We start from the raw sequence: 24,429 nt of genomic DNA on the forward strand, positions 1-24,429 counted from the left end.
GGCATGACAATATATTCCATCTAAAACTGTTATAAGCAGACTATTTTAGCATAGGCATGCAGACTTAATAATAAAAGACTATATTGAACATATAAAGGATAAGAATTTAGGCCATGCAAGATGTAGATGAGTTTTCTTCATCAGTTTTGGAGAAATGTAAAATTACGCTTGCTCACCAATAGATCCTCTGCAGTGAATGGGTGCCGTCAGAATGATAAAAACATCCTGATAAAAAGATGACAATTATCCACACCACTCCAGTCCATCTTTAATTTGTCGATTTTGGCCAAAATACAAGTAGGTACATAATCCATGATATTGATAAATTCCATCCCCTGTTGATTCCCACATCAAAATCCACCCACATATTTGTTTAGGACTGTTTTGAAACAATTACCTTTGTAAATATTTCTCCCCTGATTCAGACAAAATTACTTTTTGAAGAAACTAAAAGTATGGACATAGAACTCGACAGAAAAAAAACAATTTTAAGGATGAATTTGTTTCTTACAAATTTGCCTCACATGACGTTAATTGATGGACTGGAGTGGTGTGGATTACTTGTGATGTTTTTATCAGCTGTTTAGACTCTTATTCTGACGGCACCCATTCACTGCAGTGCATCCATTGGTAAGCAAGTGATGTAATGCTACATTTCTCCAAATCTGATGAAGAAACAATCTCATCTACATATTGAATGGCCTGAGCATGAGTACATTTACAGCAAAATTCAATTATTTTAACCTAACTTGACTCCAAACCTTAAAGAAATGCATAAAGACGTGTAAGTACAAATGATTTTTAAATGCAGCAGTGAAGGGGAAGATTTTCAGTGTATAACGAATAACACAAATCCTCACACAAATCATTTTACGACTTCTGGTCTGAAAACTAACGCACAAGTCATGAAGACTAATTTGATGGTGCTTTTTTCAGGTCTTTTTAGATCTTGGCAGCTCCTAAAACTGTATACTGTTTGAAAAAAGTATATTTGTGTTTCAAGAAGAAATGAAATTAATGATAATTTTACCCTTTGAACGTGAATTTAAAATAGTCTCATATCCTTATGGCTTCTACAGAACTCTTCTAGCTTTATTTAACTTGACGTTAAGATCACTTCACATTTTTTAAACAGCAAGAGTTTCAGCAGAACTTTCACTTCAGTGTGGTTTAGTTCAGTAAAATAGTACTGAAAGCAGTATTCAAAGCACAAGACAGCCGAAGTTATTTTAAAACTGCAACGTGGCTATTCAAATAGCGTGGAATGTGAGAGGGTGTGTGGTGATGTGTTCCTGGCAGTGGGGTGGTTTTCATTTATACAGGAATGCTCTGAGAAACTTGTTTTGCTGAGCCAGAGTTAAAAAGGGAAAAAGACAGGAGAGCAGTGTGGAAGACAAGCACATATGCAAACAAGATTTTTACATTTCTATCAGGAAATCGATGTGAGAAGGTGGATGCCCATGCAAAACCTGCCACCATGTGCTCTGGGTGCTTGTTTACTGGCCTACTTGCCTGAAGACTGTGGTTTCTAGAAATGACTCTGGATCCCTCTGTAGGAGTCTATGGGATTGTTTTTTTGAAACTATATATGCTGTCATGTAGTGTTTCTGTAGCTCAAGCGGTAGAGCATTGTGTTAGCAAGCGCAAGGTTGGGGGTTCGAGTCCCAGGGAGCACATGTTAGGAAAAATTGTTAGCCTGAATGTAAGTCGGTTTGGATAAATGCATAAATGTATATACCATATAAAAGGTGAAAATAAGGCGATAATAATCAATCAGTAAAGTAACCACTATTCTAAATATAAAAGTTTACCAATTATTATGGTTTTATATTTTTTACATACAAATACATATTTTGAAGTAGTTGTGCTTTCATCGCTTTTCTTACGTTTTTGTATTAGATATTTCTATATACCTTTAAGTAATATCAGTTACTTACTCAGTAACTTAAACTGAATGTTATCTCAGATGTCAAAGCAACATTTAATTTTGAAAATTAATTTTTTTCATCTAACATTTACATTTTTTGGCTTAATTTAAATGACTGAATTTATTTATTTATTTTTCATTAATAACAGTTAAAGTATCAGCAAACCATTCATGTCCATTCACCATTCACTCATTCATTCTCAAGCATTGCGTTAGTAGCGCACGGTTGTGGGTTCGATTCCCAGGGAACACGTTAGGTAAAAACTGATAGCGTGAATGCACTGCAAGTCGCTTTCGATAAAAGCGTCTGCTAAATGCATACATTTAATTTAATTTAACGTCCAGGTGCAGTTATTGTGGCAAAGTTTAATACTTAAGTTTGGTGACCCCTAACCTTAAATATAAACCTAATAGTAAAGGTTCATTCACATGTACAATGACTTGCACCAAAGAAGTGACTGGAAGTCATTCATTTTAATGAGAATTATTGATTTCCAAGCAGATGTCGGGGTCAAATCCTATGAAAATGAGTTGTGACACAATATAGAGACTATCAATGAGTAGATGTTGCATGTGCAAAAAAACCTTAATAGTAATGTTCACCATAGCAAAAAAACTGACAAAACCAGACCAGAACAAGTTTCTTTTATTTAATACAAGCCAGGCATACTTTATGAAAACCATTTCAAGTCATATTTATTGACTGAAATACAAATATAATTACAAACTATTTACATGTCAAAATATGGCTGAGGGAATCTTTTTCCGCTCTTCGAGACACTATAATGTGATAAAAATGTCCACAGTTCCTGTGTAAGAACAAGGCACCCATGACTCCACGGTACCTGGTTAAGCAGAAGGTTGGCTGACCTCCAGGAATTGGTGGGTTAAACTCCAGAATCATGTTTCTGAAGGAGCAGAGGACTCAAATGCAGCAGAGCACGTACAGGAACACCCAACTGACTGCTCTTGAGCAGCAACTCTGGAAAACAGGAACATCCTGTACAGAGAGATCACTGGAGCATATTGATCAGAGATCCATTACTTCAAGGAACAACTGACCTAAAAGTTACATTTCTCTCATTATTTATTCTTGTCCGTGTCATGCCGAAACCACAACTTTACTCCAAAAAAGCACAACGGCCCAGAATTTGTATTAGTTATCTTTTTATTCGATTTTTTTATTTTTGTTTGAAATACCCGAGCAAGCACTTTTAGCAAATATTTTAGGAAATTTTAGGGACACTGCCTGCATTGCTACAAGCAGAAATTTGATTAATATGTAAACTTGTTGTGCATGCTCTCCTCTCAATAACAAAATACACATGCAACAAAACAGACAGTTATGAGAAAACAGCAGTTAAGCAAGCATCTGATCATTGCAATTTGGATTTGATTGCACCAGCTCTGCAATTTGGAAGTACAGTCAAGGCATGTTTATACAGCACTTTATACTACAGATTGCTTTAAATGAGTAATTCACCACTGGAAAGATAGGGTTTTAATAAAATATGTAGTATAAACACTTTTTCTTTTATCTGTGCTGCAAGATTAGAGAAAACAGTAGAGAAAAAGGATAACTTCAACACCCATAATGCACTGGGCTCGATCAAACTATCCATGAGCGGGGATTTAAAAGCGCTGAGGTACGAGCTTTAGTGTTCAAAAAAGCCCTGGCTTTTTATGCATCTTATGTCATCTTTTGCTGACAATTATCAATTATGGTTTAACTATGACATATTTAAGCTTTATTGTAAATAAGTAGCTTTACAGTATTAAACTTGAAAAAGCAGCTCTTCAGACTGATTTCCATGTCAAAGAAGGCACACCTATTATGCAATCGCTGCAAACTAATGGTAGTTTGAAGGTGTTTACAAGCCACTGCTTTGGGAAGAAAAATTTGACGAATTCCAAACAATTCCTTTGTTTTGGCCTGATTTTGATTGAAATTACATCCCACCAGTTCGCTTTAAGTATATCAGGGCCTTAGGTGTAATCTATACAACTCTTGCACTATATTTCAAGACTTCGAAGCCATATAATACCTTTTTATGGTCACTTTAGAGCTTAATTTTGTGTTTTACCTGAACTACGAAAGTCACACTGGTTTGGAATGGCATGAGGGTTCTTATGTTCCTTTAAATCAAGACCTCTACATTGAACAATAACCACGTTCTCACAGCAGACCAGAGGTTATCTTCTGTTTGCATGTGATCGTACCTTTCAGGTCGGACACCTCCATGTTCTTGAGGCTGGGGATGGAATGGTAGACCAGGAAGCAGGCTAACATGTTGACATCAGTGTCGTTGTTCATCGGCTGTCTTCTCAAGTAGCACATGACTGTTATCTGTGAGAAAAGATTAACAGTTTTGTTTGCTTACAAATGACGTATGCATCTGTATACATATGAACTGAAGTGAATGGAGCACAATGTCTAGTGTGGCTACAACTTTAGACTCACCAAATGAATCTCCTAAAGAAATGTCAGGGTCATTTTCAGAGAATTTAAATTGTTTATTTTATATATAAAAATGTTTAAATGAATACATTTATATTAAGGTATAATTATTTTAGAATTATAAAAACATTTATTATTATTATTATTAATAATAATAATAATAATAATAATAAATTAAAAATGTTATTTATAACTTTTAATTTTGGGCTGGAATCTGATCTGGACATGCTTTTGACAGGTTTCATGAATCTCACACAAAAAAAAAAGAATAAAAATATAAATGAATAAAAATATAAATAAATAAAAATATAAATAAATAAAAATATAAATAAATAAATAAAAATATAAATAAAAAAATAATAACAAACAAATAAAAATATAAATAAATAAATAATTCAATAATTAATTAATTATCATTATTGTAATGTAGTAATTTCATTGTTCAATTAAAATTAGAATAAAGCCAGTACAACATAACCCTAAAATGAAAATTATAAATGATTTAGAATGTGTTTTGCGTCACAGTAATGAGTCAACAATGTACAATTAGTATGATTTCCCTCGTTAGCCTTCAAGTTGCCAACCCTGCAGAGGACAGACATGACTACAGCCTTTCACACTTGCTGAAGGTGTTGACCAAAACAAGAAACACATGCAAGACCCAAACGCTGACTGGATGAGCTGACACAGAAGCTTGAAAATAGAAATCTGAGTAAGCATATGAGCTAATGATGCTAAACGCTGATGGCTGTGTGCTGTGTCTCTGAGCTGCTGCTGCAGGACTTGACTCTCAAACTCCAAACTGTGACCATGGACCATAAAACCAGTCTTAAGTGTCAATTTTATGAAATTGAGATTTATGCACCATCTGAAAGCTGAATTTCCATTGATGCAGTTTTGTTAGGATAGGACAAAATTTGGCCGAGATGCAACTTTTTGATTATCTAGAATCTTGAGGGTGCAAAAAAAAAAAAAAAAAAAAAAAAAAACGAAATATTGAGAAAATCGCTTGCATGCATGTTGCTAATCAAAACTGAAGTTTTGGTATATTCACTGTAGGATATTTACAAAATATCTTCATGGATCATGATGTTTACTTAATATCCTAATGATTTTTGACATAAGCAAAAAGAAAATCTATAATTTTGACCCATAACAATGTTTTTTTGGGTATTGCTACAAATATACCCCATAGACTTAAAACAGTTTTTGTGCTCCAGGGTCACTTATTTCACGAAAAAGCTTCTATTATGATCATGCTTGCCACACATCTAAATTTGAAATAAGGAACTTGAACATTTTGACGTCATTTTGTTTGTATTTGAGTGCAACAAGCAACAAAAAATAATTAAATTTGGTACTTGCGAAACAGCTTTATACACTTTATACAGCTATATACACTTTGGAGCACATGGGTATCAAATGGCTTAAAATATTTAAGGGCATACATTTTTTTGTGACGATGCAACAATCACCCGAATAGGCAAGTGACAGTTGTCAGCGGTCCCAAAACGCGAGCAAAAGTCTTGTATTGCAGCGTGCAGCAGCTCTTATTGTGCAGACGAGATGCATTGATGTGAAGCCACTTTGAGACAGTGAAAGAGAGAAGACAGCTGAATCACTCGTGCGGTTTTCAAAAGACTGATTTAATCTGACAGTTTGCGTGGATTAATTTACTCATCTTACCTACATGCTATATTGAATAAATGTTTGCAGGAATTTCCCTAATTATAAACTTGAAAGTTGCAGGAATGAGTAAAACTATGCGATATACGCACAGAAATTCAGGACCTGATTAAACATCATTCTATTATACAGAGATATGTGAAATTTCCATGACTTTTCCAGGCCTGGAAATTGCCGTTTTAACATTTCAGGACTTTTCCAGGTTTTTCATGACCATACGAAGCCTGATTAAGCAATAATGCATGCTGTTAATCACTAAAGCTGGTCCACCAATGTGATTGAGCGAATGCTCTGTTACCTCTCCTCTAATCACATGTTCTGGGACCTCGCAATTAAACACGGTGTATAATTGACTCCTTTTGCCATAGCAAATAGATGCAATCATTTAAGATAAGTCAGAATTATTGCGACAAGGTCAATGAAGATTTATCGAACATAATGGACTGAGTCAAAATAAATATATAGAGTACTGTATAAGGTTTTTTAATTAATTTAAGTTATATTAACTAATAATGCATTAAATTGATCAGATCCATCTACATATACATAAACATATACACACCTTTTTATCATAATAATTATTATGAACTTTCTTAATTTTATGATTAAGTTTTGGTTTTGGGCTGGAAATCTGCTCCAGACAAAGAAATATCTGGGCTGTTATAAAATCAAAAAACAAAATAAAAATATTTCTTCATAAACAATCCATTTAAATAATTATTTTGTATTTAAATAAAATAAATGTATACATTTATATTAATAATTATTTTATAATTATAAGAATAAGTACATTTTTTATTAACATTACTAAATTATGTTTGGTACAAAGAAAATAAAGTGTTTTTATGACCATTAAGATTTTTTTTTTTTTCATTTTGAAAAATAAAATTTGATCACGGGTTCCACAAAAAAATCCGAAAAAAAAAAAAAAAACAGTTTTCAAATGTTTCTTGAGCTGTAGATCAGCATATTAGAATGATTTCTGAAGATCATGTGACTGGAGCACTGATGCTGGAAACACAACTTTGAATAAATTACATTTTAAAATATATTCATATAGAAAGTAGCTACTTTAAATTGTAACAATATTTCAAAATTTTACTGTTTTTAATGTATGTTTTATTTAAAAAATGCAGCCTTGGAAAGAAAGAAGCTCCTTTTAAAAGCATTTGAAAACAGTAGTGTACATTTAGAAACACGCAATGGAAATTGTATAAACAGTTAAATTCCACCTAATTCAAATGCATTATTTTACCCGATATTTGCATGTGTTTGTGCTTTACCGTAACTGACCTGGTCAATAGAGATGTGTGTTGGCAGCATTTCGGGGTATTCCTGAGTCACACATTCATACAGAATTGCTGACAGCTTCTGTAGAAACAAGACAGAAAAACTGAAAACTACAGCAACACCATCATCCTTTGAGTTATTTACAACTTGATGTCTAAGAACGAAGAAGTCGATTTTCACAAAAATACTGCTGATTCATCCCTCAGTTTGAAATGTTAATAAATGTTTACAGTAATGCACATATGAGGAGCAAGGCAGGAAAGTGGGTCATATTTACTCATATGTTTCCTGTATTTACTTTGCATTTATAGCTACTGTGACACATTTTCTGGTTAAGCGTTTTGCACCGAGGCTCCAGACATTTATTTCACTTGCTCTACTATCACATAGGAAAGAATTGACAATAACCCTGCTTTGATGTGTTAAGGTTAAACTTTAGAAACTGAAAGTTTTTATGCGTGGTACGCCCGCTCTACTGAGTATTTACTATAAACAAGTTTCCCGTTTGTTTATACACAAAAGGAGGCGATTTGCATTACCGTATTTGGCAACATACTAAATGTCTTCAAGAAATTTTCATGGGTTTAAGCATTTCTGACATGCATTAATCCTTTCGTACAAAAAAATGTGTTTTATTAAATATGCAACATATCTAAATCATCTCTCTACCAATTTTTGAAACAGTTTTTAAAGATCAAGTTGTCTCAGCAGAGCAAATTTTTGTCTATGAAAGCTATTTAGCATCCAAGACTCTCCTTATGAATGCACATGAACAAGACTTCGCCTCTGTTGGGACATGAATGCTTTTTTCCTATTACACAAACCAAGCGCTTTGCCTGAAAACAACATGTTTATGGTCTCACATGCTTCATGTTTTCCGAGGCGAAGGAGACCAGAGCTGCGTCTGAGGTGAAGGTTGAGATGGCCTCGGGCTGCGTAGGAGACCAACAAGTGGGAGGGAAGGGAAAAACAGCTAATTGACATGAAAAACATTCTTTGCAGCAGTTTGAAAGAACACGTTATGCTGCTTTAATCAGGAACACAAGACCTCTGCAAACATCCGGAAATATCTTTACACCTTTATCCTCTGGATTTGCATGAGTGGATTACTGCTTGAATTACGTACAAACAGACATATGACACAGTAAATATTGACAGATGTCGGCCAAGCTGGTTTGTGGACAGTAGACTGTTGGTAATATTTATTGTGCACACAGACCGACCTTAAGAGTGCGCACTTCAGCGCTTCTGTTGTTGAGGTTGGGGGCCAGCAAGCTCTTCCAGTCTTTAGGGTCGTCCTTGTTGGGCAGCTGTCCGGCGCGCGAACTTCACATACAGAACGCCGTCTTTGGATAGGATGGATCTATAAAGCAGTAAACTTAAAGCAGGTTCTTGATCACAAATAACCAGAGCTCCGTTCCAAAACCTAGCGAGCAGTTTTCTAAAGAAGCACACTAACAAAACAAAAAATGGAACCTAATAAGTGAGTGATTTGTTACACTCTCTGGGCAGCAACTCTGTCTGCTTCATAAGATAATCAGTATGAGTGCTATTTGAGACGTCAGCATGTCATTGAGCATAAAATACACTACTGTTCAAAAGTTTATGGATGGTGTTTTTTATTTCAAAATAATATTTTGCTGATAGAGGCTGCATATATTTGAGCAGAAATACAGTAAAAATAGTAATAAAATATATATTTTTATAAATAATAATAATAATTTTACAATTAAATATTTTTTTATGTAATTTATTCCTGTGATATAAAGTTGTATTTTCAGCATCATTCCTCCAGTCTTCAGAGTCACATGATCTTCAGAAATCATTCTAATTTGCTGCTCAAGAAACATTTCTGATAATTATCAATGCTGAAAATGATTGTGCTGCTTACTTTTTAATATTAATAAGCTTAATTTTATAATTATTTTCAGGATTCTTTGATTAATAGAAAGCTTGAAAGAACATAATTTATTTTAAATTGAAAACTATTAAAGCATTTTTGATCAACTGAATGCATGCTTGCTGAATTAATTATCACTGTTTGTTTATTTATCATTTATTTATCATTGTACCATATCAGTATCAAAAGCAAAATTCATGGAAAACTCAAGAATAAGATTTCAAATAGTATTAATAACAACACTTCCAGGAATTATATGTAATAAATTAACAACATAATTATTTCCAAAGAAACTAAATAAAAAAGTAGTAAAATAAATAAATACATAAACAATAACAGTATATAAAACCTTTAAACTGATATTTGATTTACATTTTTTTTTAAGCTTTTCTAAAGAAATATCAATAAAGATTTTCTAGTATGACTTAAAGCAGGACACTAATAAAACAATCAAGGAAGACTGGAAAAAAAATCCCAAAGGCAATTATTTCCCTTCCAAAAATACATATAGGTAAGTTTTGTGTGACTTATTCTACATCCTTTCTGAATACAAGTTTTAAATTCTAATACAATTTCTATTACATTTATATATATATATAAAGTGTGACTGAAGTACAGTATGTAAATATTATATATATATATATATATATATATATATAAATAAATGTCTTACTGGCCCCATATTATACTATTTCTGAATAGTATAATATGGAAAATTCTCTGTACATTTATTCTTCAGTACTGAACAAAAAAACATAATGCATTTCAGCATCATGGATGATTTATCTGTATTCTTTTCACTGAGCTTGCCGCAGTGCATTCTGGGATTGCCTTATCTTGACGAACACATGTGATGCTCCATAAGATTCCAAAAAGTAGTTAACAATATCGCTGCCTGCCTTTTGAAAAAGCATTCCCATCTGGATGGTGGCCTTAAATGGATCAAACAGATCCATCTCCATCCAGCTCACTCGGCTTAAAGCGGTTTAGTTCGAGTCCATCTCCCTTAATCTACAAGCAGACTTACTGCAGATGTTGGGTTCCTTTACTGATGTCGATGTTCAGCTCCCAATATCTTGGACCGTTTACCTTAATCTGAATGCAAAGAAAAGCATATAACATCAGATTTAGGGAGTCTGTATGAGCTGTACTTGGAAGTGGTTTAATTTATTACCCGTTTCAGAAGGTGAAGTTCAGGCAGCATGGTGGGAGCCATCAACTCCACGGTCATCTCTTCATACTACTGTGTCTCCTATTAAACACAAACCACAAGCATGCACAAACAGATTAGAAACCTAAGCATGCATCACAATGTATAAACTCACTAAGTCTGCATGAGCAAAGACGTGTTAGTAATTGCTTTGAACAGCTGGTTGCCTTCCTTTGGCTGGCATCCTTTAATTGAAAAGACGAGTCCTCTCAAAGCAGCAGGGGAAACATGGTCAGACGCCACGGTCAACCTTCAGCAGTCCTTCAGCGTGTTTATCACCTAAGAATCTCTTTGATGTGGACTAATGTTCTCACACGCAACGGGACGGCTAATTACACTGTCTTCAACAACAAGACATATTATATAAGTCTTTTTAGTAAGTGAGGTGAAAAAAAAGTGATTTGAATCAAGAACTGAAAGTCGATAATGAAATTGTCAGAGACCAATATGAAAGCAGTTTGAAGCACACTTTTGAGGAAGCTTTTTGACCCGGACATGGAGGTCAAATTCATCCTTAAGAGCATCTCTACTTAACCCAGTTTGCTAATATTGACACAACATTTAGCTTAAACGACTATTATATCAGTGCATTTCACAAAAAAATTAAAAGCTAAATTACCTACAACTACAGTCTAAAACATGCATCTGGCTTTTGGTTAATAATATTTTCTGTTACACACACCATCTAGGTGACTTTTTATGAGAAAGTAATTTCAGACCAGGGTTTTTATTGTTAGCTAAAACTAAAACATTTTTTAATGGAACTAAACGTGAAATAAATTAAATATAAATATTAGGAGAAGTTGTTAAACTTTCGGTTTAAAGTGGCTTAAAGTTTCGGTTAAGTGTCAAGGCAGCATGAAAAAAATAATAAATGAATAGCTAAATAAAAAAAAAAACAATAATAAAATGACAAATAAATATATATGAAAAATTATATTACAGTATTTAAATAACACTAAAATAACACAATAACAAATTTGAATTAAAAAAGTGAAAATGGTCTATTTTTAATTATTATTGGTAACCAGCATTGTATTTGTTAACTAACATGAAAACTAAAGCTATTAAAAATAATTTTCAAAAACTGAAATAAAATAAAAAGTCAATATCAAATTAAAAACCTAAACTTAAAAATAGCTTTAAAAAAAAACAGAAATCTTACCTTGACTACTAAAGTAAATTAAATAAAATAAGCTGAAGTATTACAATTATTAAAACTAAAATAAATATTTTTACAAAAAGCACAACTTAAACTGAAGGCAACATGAGAAATGAAAATATAAAAATAAAAGCTAATAAAAAAAAAAATGTAATATACAGTATAATAATATACAAATAACACTGGCTTTCATTGAATGTGAGTAAGTGTATTTTTGGAAACCACATCAAGGCATGAGGCACGTGCAGCACATACCCTGTAGGTGAGATCTAGCAGAGCGTAGCAGGGTTGAAGAGTGTCTACATCCACAGACACCAGCAGACGAGGTTCAGCTGCGAACACAGCCAGGTGGCGCAACGCCAGGAGCTGATACCTGCAAAGAAGAACAAGAACATATGTTTAGAAGGAACAAAAAATCATTTCCAGTTCCAACCTTAAATGCAAACACATGCACCAGCCTGACACACCATCACTTGTAGTTAGAAACTCGGGAGTATATGTTTTCTATTACTGTCAAGTGTTTATCATCATCTCTATCCTTTCTTAGTAGCAGTAGTGAAAATGAAATCCATTCTCCACAGAAAGTAGCTATTCGACATTAAAAGCACTTAAAAATGTCTGGATGTATTTATTGTCTTGTCGTTTCAAACTGTTCTGAAATGTTTCGCTTTAAAACTGTTTGTGCTCATTCTGAAATAACTAAATGGCACTTGATTTGATATCTTATTTAATGCAACTTTATTCTCATGTTTTTAAGTGTGACTGAAGTACAGTATGTAGATACTTTTTGGGCCAAGTGTTTTACATGACACTTTGACACCATGTAGATACGAGCATCTAATACACACACGGTCACGATTCTGGGTAACAAGTCTCATTTACAGTAAAAATGAAACTGGTTTTCGTCAGAAGTGAAGACAATTCAGCCATATTTGCTCATTGTGACATGTGTGTGTGTGCTTGTGTGTGTCAGCAGCTGTTGTCAACCTGTTGTCTGAGCTGTGTGCAGGGAAATGAGGATAAAGTGCACAAAGGAGTGCAGCAATAGCTGAGTGTGTACCTGTGGGAAAAGCAAAAGCATGTCATAAAAATTAGGTTTTGGACTTTTTTCTGACATCATATTACCAGTAGAGTGAGGAAAAACATAAATGAACAAAAGCATGTTAACATTGTTGGAAAAATGTGCTCAAAATAAACAATGAACGCACATATTCACTGTCATGTGCATGTGACGCGCAATTGTGTAGCGAGGGGTAAAATTGCTCATGCATTGTTCACTAGTACGATTTGTGCTCTTTCAAAAGGCCTCACTTAAAAATAATGGGCGAGTTGAAGAGTGCACTCAAACAGGCTCTGACAGGATGAGAGGCTCTTACTGTGTCTTTCACTGACCTGGTTAGAGGTCACCTTATTTCTCTTTAAAAACATTCAAGAGCTTGTGTACCAGCCCACCACAACACCTGTAGCTTGCTGATTCACACAAGCAGACATCTTTTTATATGCAATTTTGATATCTTCAGCTTATCTTTCATATCTCATATCTACAGCAGCAACATCGGAATGCTAGTGATGAATTAAAAAATACCAAAACTGATATGGATTCTTAAACCTCAGGATTAATATTTGAGTCTATGTTGTTTTCTCTTAATGAATGACCGCTGTAACTGCCTTAGTGGCACATGAACCAATCATTTCTTCAACTTTATTACTAGTTATAGCACAAAATAAGCATGAATGAACTTCAAAAGGTGTTGAAAGAAACAGTTTACTCAAATGTATAATGTCTCATATAACTGCTTAATCAAAAAAAGAAAAGTTGCAACCACGGAAAGATGTCAATAAAACAGCTTGTAAACAATAGGTCATTTATCGTTACATGAATCTCATTAAAGACATAGCTAGCAAGAAAAACAGCTCTGGAGAGGAGCATTTTGGTAAATATATGCACTATATTACTTATTCATTTTTTTTTTTTACTTAATGTGTTGTCTTAAACAGAATGGACACATAATTATGTTATTAAAAATGCTTGTACAGCTCAGTTTTTATTTGATCAATAGATTAGTTATGACATCAAATTTATTTTCCGTTTCAGTTTTTGCCTAAGTGCATCCTGAATACATTTTTTAGCATTCATTTTTTATTCTGTGCATCACTTTTCCAACCCATATGATTTTCTTCCACGTTAAAATGTGGTGTATGAAGAAGCATAATTGTAAATTTGACATGAAGGCTGATTCTCAATCAATGTATGACCGAATGTTACTCTGAATATGCAGAAGCGTGAACGACATGAGAATAAGTAAATGATGATGAAATGAAATTTGGGGTCAAAGGATATATTATTATTTATGCTTCAGAATTATGAACAAAATGTGTACAAATCCTAAACTTTTTTTGGCCACATTGCTTATTTTATGCAATAATGTAAAAACCAAAAAAAATGTCATCCCTGCTTCACTTTATACTCTGGAACAGGGATTTGTTTAATACTTTACCTCCAAGAATGGGAAAAATAGTGATTAATGTCTTCGCAAACTCTACTTATTAAACGCAAAATAATGCCATATGGAAGTGAACTGTAGTGCTAGGAAGTATGGGTAAAAACAGACTTTCTTATATATTTCCAAATCCATATTAGACTCACCCAGGAAGAGCAGGCCTAGAGTCACGTGATGGGGCATGTGAAAGACATAGTTCATCTCGCCACAGGTATGTTTGTGGAGGAAGCGGCACAGCTGCAAGACTTTCCCTGAACCGGCCATCACCACTGAAACCGCCAGGAGGACCATGCTTCAACACGTCTGCAGGTTATACTGCCCTGTCTGGAAGATAGCGGACATTACGTGAATGAATATTTAGGATTACATGATGATGCATGATGATCCATGATGATGCTAGAAATATTAAGAATACTCAAGGAGCTTTCAGAAAGATCACATATCTGTGAGTGGGAAGTAAATGTCCACTTACTAAGCAGTAGTCAAAAGCATCTGAATTTGCAGATCCAGCAAACCAGAATCCCACAGCCAGGCAGCCTCCGGCAATTATATAGTCATGAGCTTGACTGTGGAAACAGTTACAAATGTCAGCTTTATTTCACTCATCCAGTCATAATAGAAAACACCTCCACATGTGTGATTTCTAGGAGATCCTTATACCAACAGACTGTTTTCCACACAAGTCGATCAAAACATCATTGAGAATCTGCTGCTACTCACACTAAGGTCTCCATGTTGAGATCCTCAGAGATGGACGTCTGCTCCTGGCTTCCGAGGTTTTCTTGGATGATCTGAAGAGGCAAAGCTTATTGTTAGCATTAACCGTGTGAGGAGAGCCTGGCACTGTGTCTACGTGACAAGCTGCATCCTCTTTGTTCACTAACAATGAGCAAAGTTAGTGTTAGCTAAACTCGAGAAGCAAAGTCCTTTTCAAGGAACGTCTTTTCACTTGGTGGCCATATTTGCAACACTTCCAGGAAGCAATTTTATGCATACAAGACCTGTAGTCTAACTATTTGAATGAGGAAATACTAAAAACTCAAAAGCTGCTTGACAAATTCACAATTATATAACGTATTTGAAATGAAATATGACTAACTCATACATGTTGTTTCTTATGCTCAAATGGCATTAAAAATGTGTTTATTTCTGGTCTTTCAAGCCAATGCGTCTCAGATTTGCGATGAAATGATTTTACCAACAGCTGATTGGCTCTTTTATTTAGAAGGCTGGGTGTAGTCATATTGCACATAGCAGTTACTTCCATTCATAGTAATACAAGTACACCGTCTTGGTAAATCTATCATCTTAAGTCAGTAAAATGGAAGAATTTTTGTGTCCCTCTTTATTTAAAATGTGTTTTTTGTAAACACCCACGGAAGGAAGGAATCTTCCACTGACCCACATAGATAGAATGTTCAGCATTCAAACATTCCAAAAAGTTACCATCAGTGATGTCATCAGTATTTGAATACTGAATTGTGATTGGTCTTTCATCTCAGCAAATGAACAGGAACAGTTGGTTTTGAACAATTTCTGTGTGATTTTCTACAGCACATAGAATAAAAATCTATATAAATTGGATCTGCAACAACTGCAGAATGGTGAAATGACTTCACAATTAAAAGACACAAAAGACCTCCTCTCTTGCTCAATGACCTGCACACCTCCTCAGCTGAAGTGACCAAACAGGCTCTGCGTTTCGCAACACAAGCATTGCTAAATATTTCACCAACCTATGAACTTACAGGGGAACAGGAAACAAAAACATGACCTGAGGCCAAAATAAGCTTCCTCTTGTGAAACTAGTAGTCAAAACAGAATGTAATGCTGGATGAGTCCCTGCAGTGTTTTACAGCTCAGACATACCTGAGGCACATTACTGGTCACCCATTCGGCATTGGGAAAGATCTCGTCCCACATGATAAGACATCTGGCCAGCGTCTGTAACGAGAACAAAGACACCGCTACTAAACACAAAGAGCTTGCTATGAATAAACGTTTTAGGCTGAATTGTAAAAGAGGAAATATTTGCATATCTCTTTCTTTGTAAGCCTTTGTAGTTACTGTTTAAATCCTGTATGACAAAGACTCTGTTCCAAAACCTAGTGAGCTGGCTTGTCTACTTGGCAGTTGCCTCCTAAACACATTTTTTTAGAAACATGAAACATTACTTTATACAGTATTGTTCAAAATAATAGCAGTACAATGTGACTAACCAGAATAATCAAGGTTTTTAGTATATTTTTTATTGCTACGTGGCAAACAAGTTACCAGTAGGTTCAGTAGATTGTCAGAAAACAAACAAGACCCAGCATTCATGATATGCACGCTCTTAAGGCTGTGCAATTGGGCAATTAGTTGAAAGGGGTGTGTTCAAAAAAATAGCAGTGTCTACCTTTGACTGTACAAACTCAAAACTATTTTGTACAAACATTTTTTTTTCTGGGATTTAGCAATCCTGTGAATCACTAAACTAATATTTAGTTGTATGACCACAGTTTTTTAAAACTGCTTGACATCTGTGTGGCATGGAGTCAACCAACTTGTGGCACCTCTCAGCTGTTATTCCACTCCATGATTCTTTAACAACATTCCACAATTCATTCACATTTCTTGGTTTTGCTTCAGAAACAGCATTTTTGATATCACCCCACAAGTTCTCAATTGGATTAAGGTCTGGAGATTGGGCTGGCCACTCCATAACATTAATTTTGTTGGTTTGGAACCAAGACTTTGCCCGTTTACTAGTGTGTTTTGGGTCATTGTCTTGTTGAAACAACCATTTCAAGGGCATGTCCTCTTCAGCATAGGGCAACATGACCTCTTCAAGTATTTTAACATATGCAAACTGATCCATGATCCCTGGTATGCGATAAATAGGCCCAACACCATAGTAGGAGAAACATGCCCATATCATAATGCTTGCACCTCCATGCTTCACTGTCTTCACTGTGTACTGTGGCTTGAATTCAGAGTTTGGGGGTCGTCTCACAAACTGCCTGTGGCCCTTGGACCCAAAAAGAACAATTTTACTCTCATCAGTCCACAAAATGTTCCTCCATTTCTCTTTAGGCCAGTTGATGTGTTCTTTGGCAAATTGTAACCTCTTCTGCACATGCCTTTTTTTTAACAGAGGGACTTTGCGGGGGATTCTTGAAAATAGATTAGCTTCACACAGACGTCTTCTAACTGTCACAGTACTTACAGGTAACTCCAGACTGTCTTTGATCATCCTGGAGGTGATCATTGGCTGAGCCTTTGCCATTCTGGTTATTCTTCTATCCATTTTGATGGTTGTCTTCCATTTTCTTCCACGTCTCTCTGGTTTTGCTCTCCATTTTAAGGCATTGGAGATCATTTTAGCTGAACAGCCTATCATTTTTTGCACCTCTTTATAGGTTTTCCCCTCTCTAATCAACTTTTTAATCAAAGTACGCTGTTCTTCTGAACAATGTCTTGAACGACCCATTTTCCTCAGCTTTCAAATGCATGTTCAACAAGTGTTGGCTTCATCCTTAAATAGGGGCCACCTGATTCACACCCGTTTCTTCACAAAATTGATGACCTCAGTGATTGAATGCCACACTGCTATTTTTTTGAACACATCCCTTTCAACTAATTCAACTAATTGCCCAATTGCACAGCCTTAAGAGCGTGCATATCATGAATGCTGGGTCTCATTTGTTTTCTGAGAATCTACTGAACCTACTGGTAACTTGTTTGCCACGTAGCAATAAAAAAATATACGAAAAACCTTGATTATTCTGGTTAGTCACATTGTACTGCTATTATTTTGAACAATACTGTAAGTTAAACTAATTTTAACTTGACTGTTCTAAAAACATAGCACTCGTTCCCTAGATGCTGTGAAACACAAGATGCACATGCAATGGTTAAATCCATCCATCTAGTGCAGAGACGCCTCAAAGTTTTACTACTGGTCAAAAAAGGCCATTATTTGGCAATTCTGAACCAATGTCGCTTCTGTTTTGCCGATATTTTGCATATTAAATTAGCATCACTTGGTCTTTATTTGAGAAAATAATTCACAGTGGCTTATTAGCGTGTACTGATAGTTAGTGTTTGCTTTATTTGTGTTTATCCTCACTTTGATTTGTGGAAAATATTAGAATAGGATTACAGAATCAATTATTGTTTCTAAAGCATAAATCTGTTTAATTTAAAGATTTACTTATCTAGTTCAAAGTATTTTTTCAAGTAGATTCATTTTCAAATGATTTATTGATAATATGTAAAAAAATATATATATTTTTTTTATTGATATACATCTTCTGTTATACAAATCTCATTTACATGGGAAAGGCATATATCAGCTTTATATCAGTTGTATTAATATTTGGCCATTCAAAAATCCACATGGGTCGACCTCTACTTTTTACTACAAAGGGGAAAAAAAATTACATTTAGTTCAAATATGGTATTAAAATTGACATAAAAAAATTAATAATTTTCTATTATCTACATTTCAGTGAAAAATAAAACAAAAATCATTTATGAGTGTGGTAAATGCATGTTGTTAAGCTCATGGTTATGAAATTATTATAATCATAAACACTGGTTTATAGCGTGAATAGTTCTACCGTTTTTTTTGTTTGTTTTTTTGTTATTCTGATAGTTATTTCCCTATAACAGCTAATGAAACAGAAGTGTCAAATTCAAAGAAAATAGCTTATTTCCACATTTCAAAATCAGGTGAATATGCAGTACTCATATTAAATTTAGTCAAATTAATATATCTAAAAGGTAGCAAAAAAATACCACCTTACTTAACACGTATTCTACAAAGGCAGCAATCTGGGTTTTGAAACATTTCAGAAGAATCTAAGAAACAAGTGAACTTCCTGTTGGTTAACAAGCACAACAGGCTAAAATGACCCTACATTTAGCCTGAAAAGCCATTGTAAAACATGAGAACACTTGGCAAAAAAAAAAGTGCGATTGAACCCATTGTGAGATGTTATTTTTTTAAGTTCCTGCGAGCCCAGAGGCCAGAATGAACTTCTGATGGCTGCTGTCCCTGTAATGTTCTCTCTCACCCTCAGCAGCAAAAACACAGGCTCAATGAAGTCCAGCAGAAACATGGTGTCCGGGGCTTTCAGCCAATCAGCTACAGACCTAGAGGGGTCCAGAGAAACAGGTGTGAATGTGAGACAGGAGCAAAAGAGGTCTTGCACTGAACATACGATCTGAAGATGAGGAAGATGTCAGAGACTTTCAGCACTCACAATGGATTTTACTTTAAAGGTGAAGTGTGTGATTACTGGGATTTTAAAATACTCTTATTCCGGTTTATTGCACACAGGCAACTATTACTAATGTGTTAGTTGTCTTTCCGGAGATCGCAACACGGACTCTTTCAAAACAATGCTCTGTTTGTTTGAGGAGACTGTCTATTTCTACATCAACCAAAGTTGCGAAAAAAATTAAAGCAGACTTATTATAAAGCCAGAATAGTATATAGATAATGCTAAAATATCACTATGCCAGTGGTACAGGAATTTTACTTTAATCCTATATTAATGTTTTTCCATTACAACTCACCTATGGTTTGTTTTCAGGTAAATCATGGCTAGGGCAAGTGTTGCACCAGGACAGGTCACGTCCACATTGATAGTGTCACCCTCCTAATGAAAACAGTTTTACATTTAATAGTGTTGCTTTCTGAACCTTGTTAGATAATCCAGGTTAAGTGTAAGATACTATCATACTAATTTATTAAAATATAAATAAATACAAGTTTCTGTATATGTCATTTGAAATCTTATGCATACCATCTAATTCCACTTTCTTAAAATTACTATTCAATTCAAATTAAATAATTTGCAGCAGACTATCTCAGTAGTATAAGCACTTTGTTCTGAACAACCCTTGCTTTCTCATACGATTATATAAACTGTCAAACACGACCACATGCGAGGTGTGGTATCATTCTCAGCATATAGAAATCTCCAGATGAATAAAAGCTCTTTGCTGGTTATGTCATGACTCCACCTTGATCTGATAGCTGGGAGACTTGTGTTTCTCTCTGTTGAAGCTAGCATGCATGCGTCGATGTCCTCCCAGCATATACTAATAGAGCTGCTCGGGCACGTTCAGGTCGGTCATCCTGATCAGGTTATTGCCATGCTGCAGAGAAGCAGAGAGAAAACAGCTGGGTCAGCGTGGGAATTATTCTGGTTCCCATCTCTCACTGATGCACACAATGCATGCTATTCATAATAAACACCACTACTGCAAAATACAAATAAAAACAAATTACTGCAGATGGCATTTCAAATATTACACGTTTTGTGTAGGTTTTCTTTTTTTTTTTAATGGAAAAAGCCAGTAATTTGCGTGCATCAAAATGTGTTTATGGGTAATTCACACCAAAATTATGAAAAATATATAAAAAAACTAAATTTTATAAATTTTATAAATTTTAATAAGAAATCCATAAATTTAAAGATTATTCGGCATCTATTTTTGCTCAATTCAGTTCTTCAAAAGTTCAATTTTACAGTAACATATTACAAAAACAAAAAAAATTATATATATATATATATATATATATATATATATATATATATATATATATATGTGTGTGTGTATATTATATGTGTGTGTATATATATATATATATATATATATATAATTTTTTTTGTATATATATATATATATATATATATATATATATATATATATATATATATATATATATATATATATATATATATATATATAATTTTTTTTGTATATATATATATATATATATATATATATATATATATATAATTTTTTTAAATACTATATAACTTTTTTATATTTACATATTTTTAATAAAATACATTTAATTAAATATATAACATTACATTATAATGCTTTCACCAAAAAAGGTAACACTTTAGAATAAGGTTCCATTAATGTTAGGTAACTACTTTAACTAAGATTAATAAATACTGTAGAAGGATTGTTCTTGCTAATGTTAACATTTATTAATGCATTACTCAAATCAAAAGTTAATGCACTGTGAATTAGCATGAACAAACAATTAATAACTTATTAATATTTTCTTTAACTAACATTAACAAAGATTAATACATCTATTGTTCATTGTTTGTTCATGTTAATTAATACATTACCTAATGGAACCTTATACTACTTCAGAAAGGCTAAACACATTTTTGAGAAGTTGCACACTGCACATGATGGTGTGTGTTCATTTTTAGTTCTGTGGGAAGAAAGTGGTTCATTGAGGGATTTTTGTGCTCCTCCAAGCTGGTTGCTGACTGTGCATGTAACAGGAAAAAATTCACAAAATGCTTTGGAAACACACTCACTCCCAGGCAGACCATGCTAAGTGTGAGTCCTGCTGCTAGGGAGTAGGATTCCCTGTCCGTACAGTACTCCATCTCAGGACCAGGTGGACATCCTTGGAAACAACACAACACACAGCTGTTACAGACTCCGATATGACACTTAACTAATTATTCAATCATGAATGAGCACAAATGAAAACAACAGCTCATTTGATTTCATGCCAACACACACACACAAAGACACATGATGTGGTGATAACCACGTTAATGCATAGTACATAGCACAAATAGGGGGCAAACATTTTAATTTATATCATGAATTATATAATTATATTTATTTATTTTTATATTTTAAAGATTTATATATATTTATAGTTATAATAAAAAAATTGTCAGTCAACACATCTAAGTATAATGTAAATATTTATATTTATTTTTACTGTATTCAAATATTTGAGAAAAATTAAGTTGTATAGATAATTTTTCATTATGTTTTTGTTCATAGGTTTAATAATATTTTTCATTTATTTTTTATTTTATTGCATAATATTTTAATACAATAAAATTAATCATATTTACATTATACTTAATAAAAAAATATAGACTAATAACAAAATGTTGATTATAATTATTCTTAAATATTCAAATAAATATATAAATCTTTAAAATATAAAATAAATAAAAATGAATAAATATAGTTATATCATTCATGATATAAAATAATATGTTTGCTCCATATTTGTGCCATGCACTACACATAAACGCAATTATCACCACATCATGGAATCCTAATCGAATGCCACAGCTCACAGTTATTATACTGGTAGCAATTACCCACATCTTCCCAAACAATGCAAAAGTTAGATTAGCAACATGGTAGTCTCTCTTGTGCGTTTTGCATGAAGATTTATATGATAGAGAGTTGGGCCGAATTCAGTATGACCATACACTTCACGATCTGACTAAAAGTTAAAATAGCAATCTCTCTCCATTGAAGCACAGAATGGATTTACAGTGAGCTGTGCAACCTTGGTACTTACATTAACACTTTATTCATTCATTAAACTCACTCATTCATTCACTTTCACATGTGCATGAAGTAAAACAGGATGTTTTTCTACCAGATTCTTGTAAAATCGTCAGGAGTACTACCAGAGACTAGAAAGTCCGGCCACAGATCTCCGTGTGAGAGCGGGCAGTGTAAACACCAAACTAGCTAAAGGCTCGATATATCTTATAGATTACAGATACGCTCAGCGACCACAGAAAGTATCAACAAAGCCTGGCCTGACTGGAAATGAGAGAGCAGCACACGTTACTGCCCTGTGAACTGTCAGAATGAAACTCGGCTCTACGTTTGCCTTTCATGTGAGAAAAACAACAGGATGAGAGCAAAAACCCCAGAAAACATGCAGACCTGACAGCTCCGATGCTAAAAAGGGCGAGATAAGAAAATTACGAGGAGGAGGAGGAAGAGGAAAAGAAGTCTGGCCTTCAGGAAGAGCCTCTATGAACTGATGGTCCATTAGGAGCAAAGATGGCGACTTTAAACCTACTTCTGCAGTTCACTTCATCACCGAGTGTCCAATTCTAATTAAACAAAACCTAACCTTTCTTAATAACTTCTTCAGTTCCAATAAAAGTCATTATGCCAGATTGGTTTCATTTCTCTAGAATTAACATCGCCCGCAAACTCCTGATTTCCACCTAGACCTGCATTATAGATAAGCGCAGGTGAATCATCCGGTTAGCTACACCTGGATGTCTGGATTCGTCACATGCTGTAAGGAATCGGTTATCTGGGCCATCTTTAGTAAACATCTGCCGATGGTGGTCACACTAGATTTTGTGTTTCACTTGCATTGATACGCTTGCAAAACCAGCGTTTATAAAAATAAAAAACAGGGTAATATGACCAATCCGAAAGTGTCAATATCTATATTAAATTCCGAGACGTTTACCTAGTATTTGTGAAAAGTCGTCAGCGTGAGTAGTAAGGGTGGTCCGATTGATCGGCCGATAATGGCTTGGTGAAGTTTAATTGGAAGGTCTCTATAAAGGCCGATCTCATAAACCCATCTCAAGCTGATGACGCAACCGGACATCTCAGTCCGGCACGGGTGAATTAATTGCAATGCTGTTTGTGAGGCACAATTCATATTTTTCTATTTAGTATCCATGTTAAATCACAAACAGCGTGAGTGAATCACTCTCTCTTTCCCTCTCTAAATGCGAAATATGCTTCAAATCAGCACATTGCGTCTGCACTATAAGCAAGCTGCACAGTTTACACAGGAATTGTCATTTGCACAATCAAGGCATTGTTGCATCATCACTAAAGATTATAATTTTAATTTATTTTGAATTCTTGGCAGTATTAAAAAACATTCAGCACTTGAATGCTCTCCTAGAGACGGTGCGCTCATGCACACTAAAAGAGCACACACATAACGCCATGTTCACACATACTCTTGCTTATATTTATTGCATTTAAAAACTTCTATGAAAGATTGTATTACTGTTCTGCGTGAAAACGGTATCAGAATGCTCATAAATGTTTTTCGGTAACAACGTTTGGATTTGAAATCAGAAATGGATAAATTTTGCATCCGTGGCAAACAGCTGCGGATCATATGTTTGAGTGCGCTATACATTAATATGATCTTTAATTGAAACTATTAACAAAATTTTCGCTACTTGAAAATTTGGATGTAATCGGATACATATGATAAATGATAAATATTAGATGAAAAACTAATACTAAGTTTGAGTTGAAGCACTAAAATTACTAATTGATAAATGAAAACTTAAACAAAAAATTAAACCTCTATTTGATATTACAAATAAAAATGACAATAAAATTACTAAATTAAATGGAAATTAATTCTTAAAAATTATTCTTTATTATGAAAAGTGGAAATAATACTAAAACGTAATAGAAATATTAATAAATTATTAATAATAAAAAAATAC

The 24,429-nt window shown here is 34.0% G+C and overlaps 1 protein-coding gene across 1 annotated transcript in view; it reads right to left on the reverse strand.

The window, feature by feature from the left end:
- Positions 1-2,555: 2,555 nt before the first annotated feature.
- anapc1 (anaphase promoting complex subunit 1) overlaps positions 2,556-24,429 on the reverse strand; it is a 52,295-nt gene continuing 30,421 nt past the window's right edge. The window contains 20 exon segments of the mRNA XM_052613796.1: positions 2,556-2,927; positions 4,148-4,274; positions 7,365-7,442; positions 8,225-8,293; positions 8,585-8,683; positions 8,685-8,724; positions 10,289-10,356; positions 10,436-10,513; positions 11,889-12,006; positions 12,621-12,693; positions 14,281-14,426; positions 14,550-14,557; positions 14,607-14,700; positions 14,855-14,925; positions 16,004-16,078; positions 19,195-19,273; positions 19,700-19,782; positions 20,150-20,284; positions 21,478-21,569; positions 22,708-22,747. Coding sequence (XP_052469756.1) covers positions 2,815-2,927; positions 4,148-4,274; positions 7,365-7,442; positions 8,225-8,293; positions 8,585-8,683; positions 8,685-8,724; positions 10,289-10,356; positions 10,436-10,513; positions 11,889-12,006; positions 12,621-12,693; positions 14,281-14,426; positions 14,550-14,557; positions 14,607-14,700; positions 14,855-14,925; positions 16,004-16,078; positions 19,195-19,273; positions 19,700-19,782; positions 20,150-20,284; positions 21,478-21,569; positions 22,708-22,747 — 1,686 coding nt within the window. The 3' untranslated portion in view covers positions 2,556-2,814.

The sequence above is a fragment of the Carassius gibelio genome, chromosome A13 (assembly GCF_023724105.1).
Source record: "Carassius gibelio isolate Cgi1373 ecotype wild population from Czech Republic chromosome A13, carGib1.2-hapl.c, whole genome shotgun sequence".
Taxonomy (NCBI): domain Eukaryota; kingdom Metazoa; phylum Chordata; class Actinopteri; order Cypriniformes; family Cyprinidae; genus Carassius; species Carassius gibelio.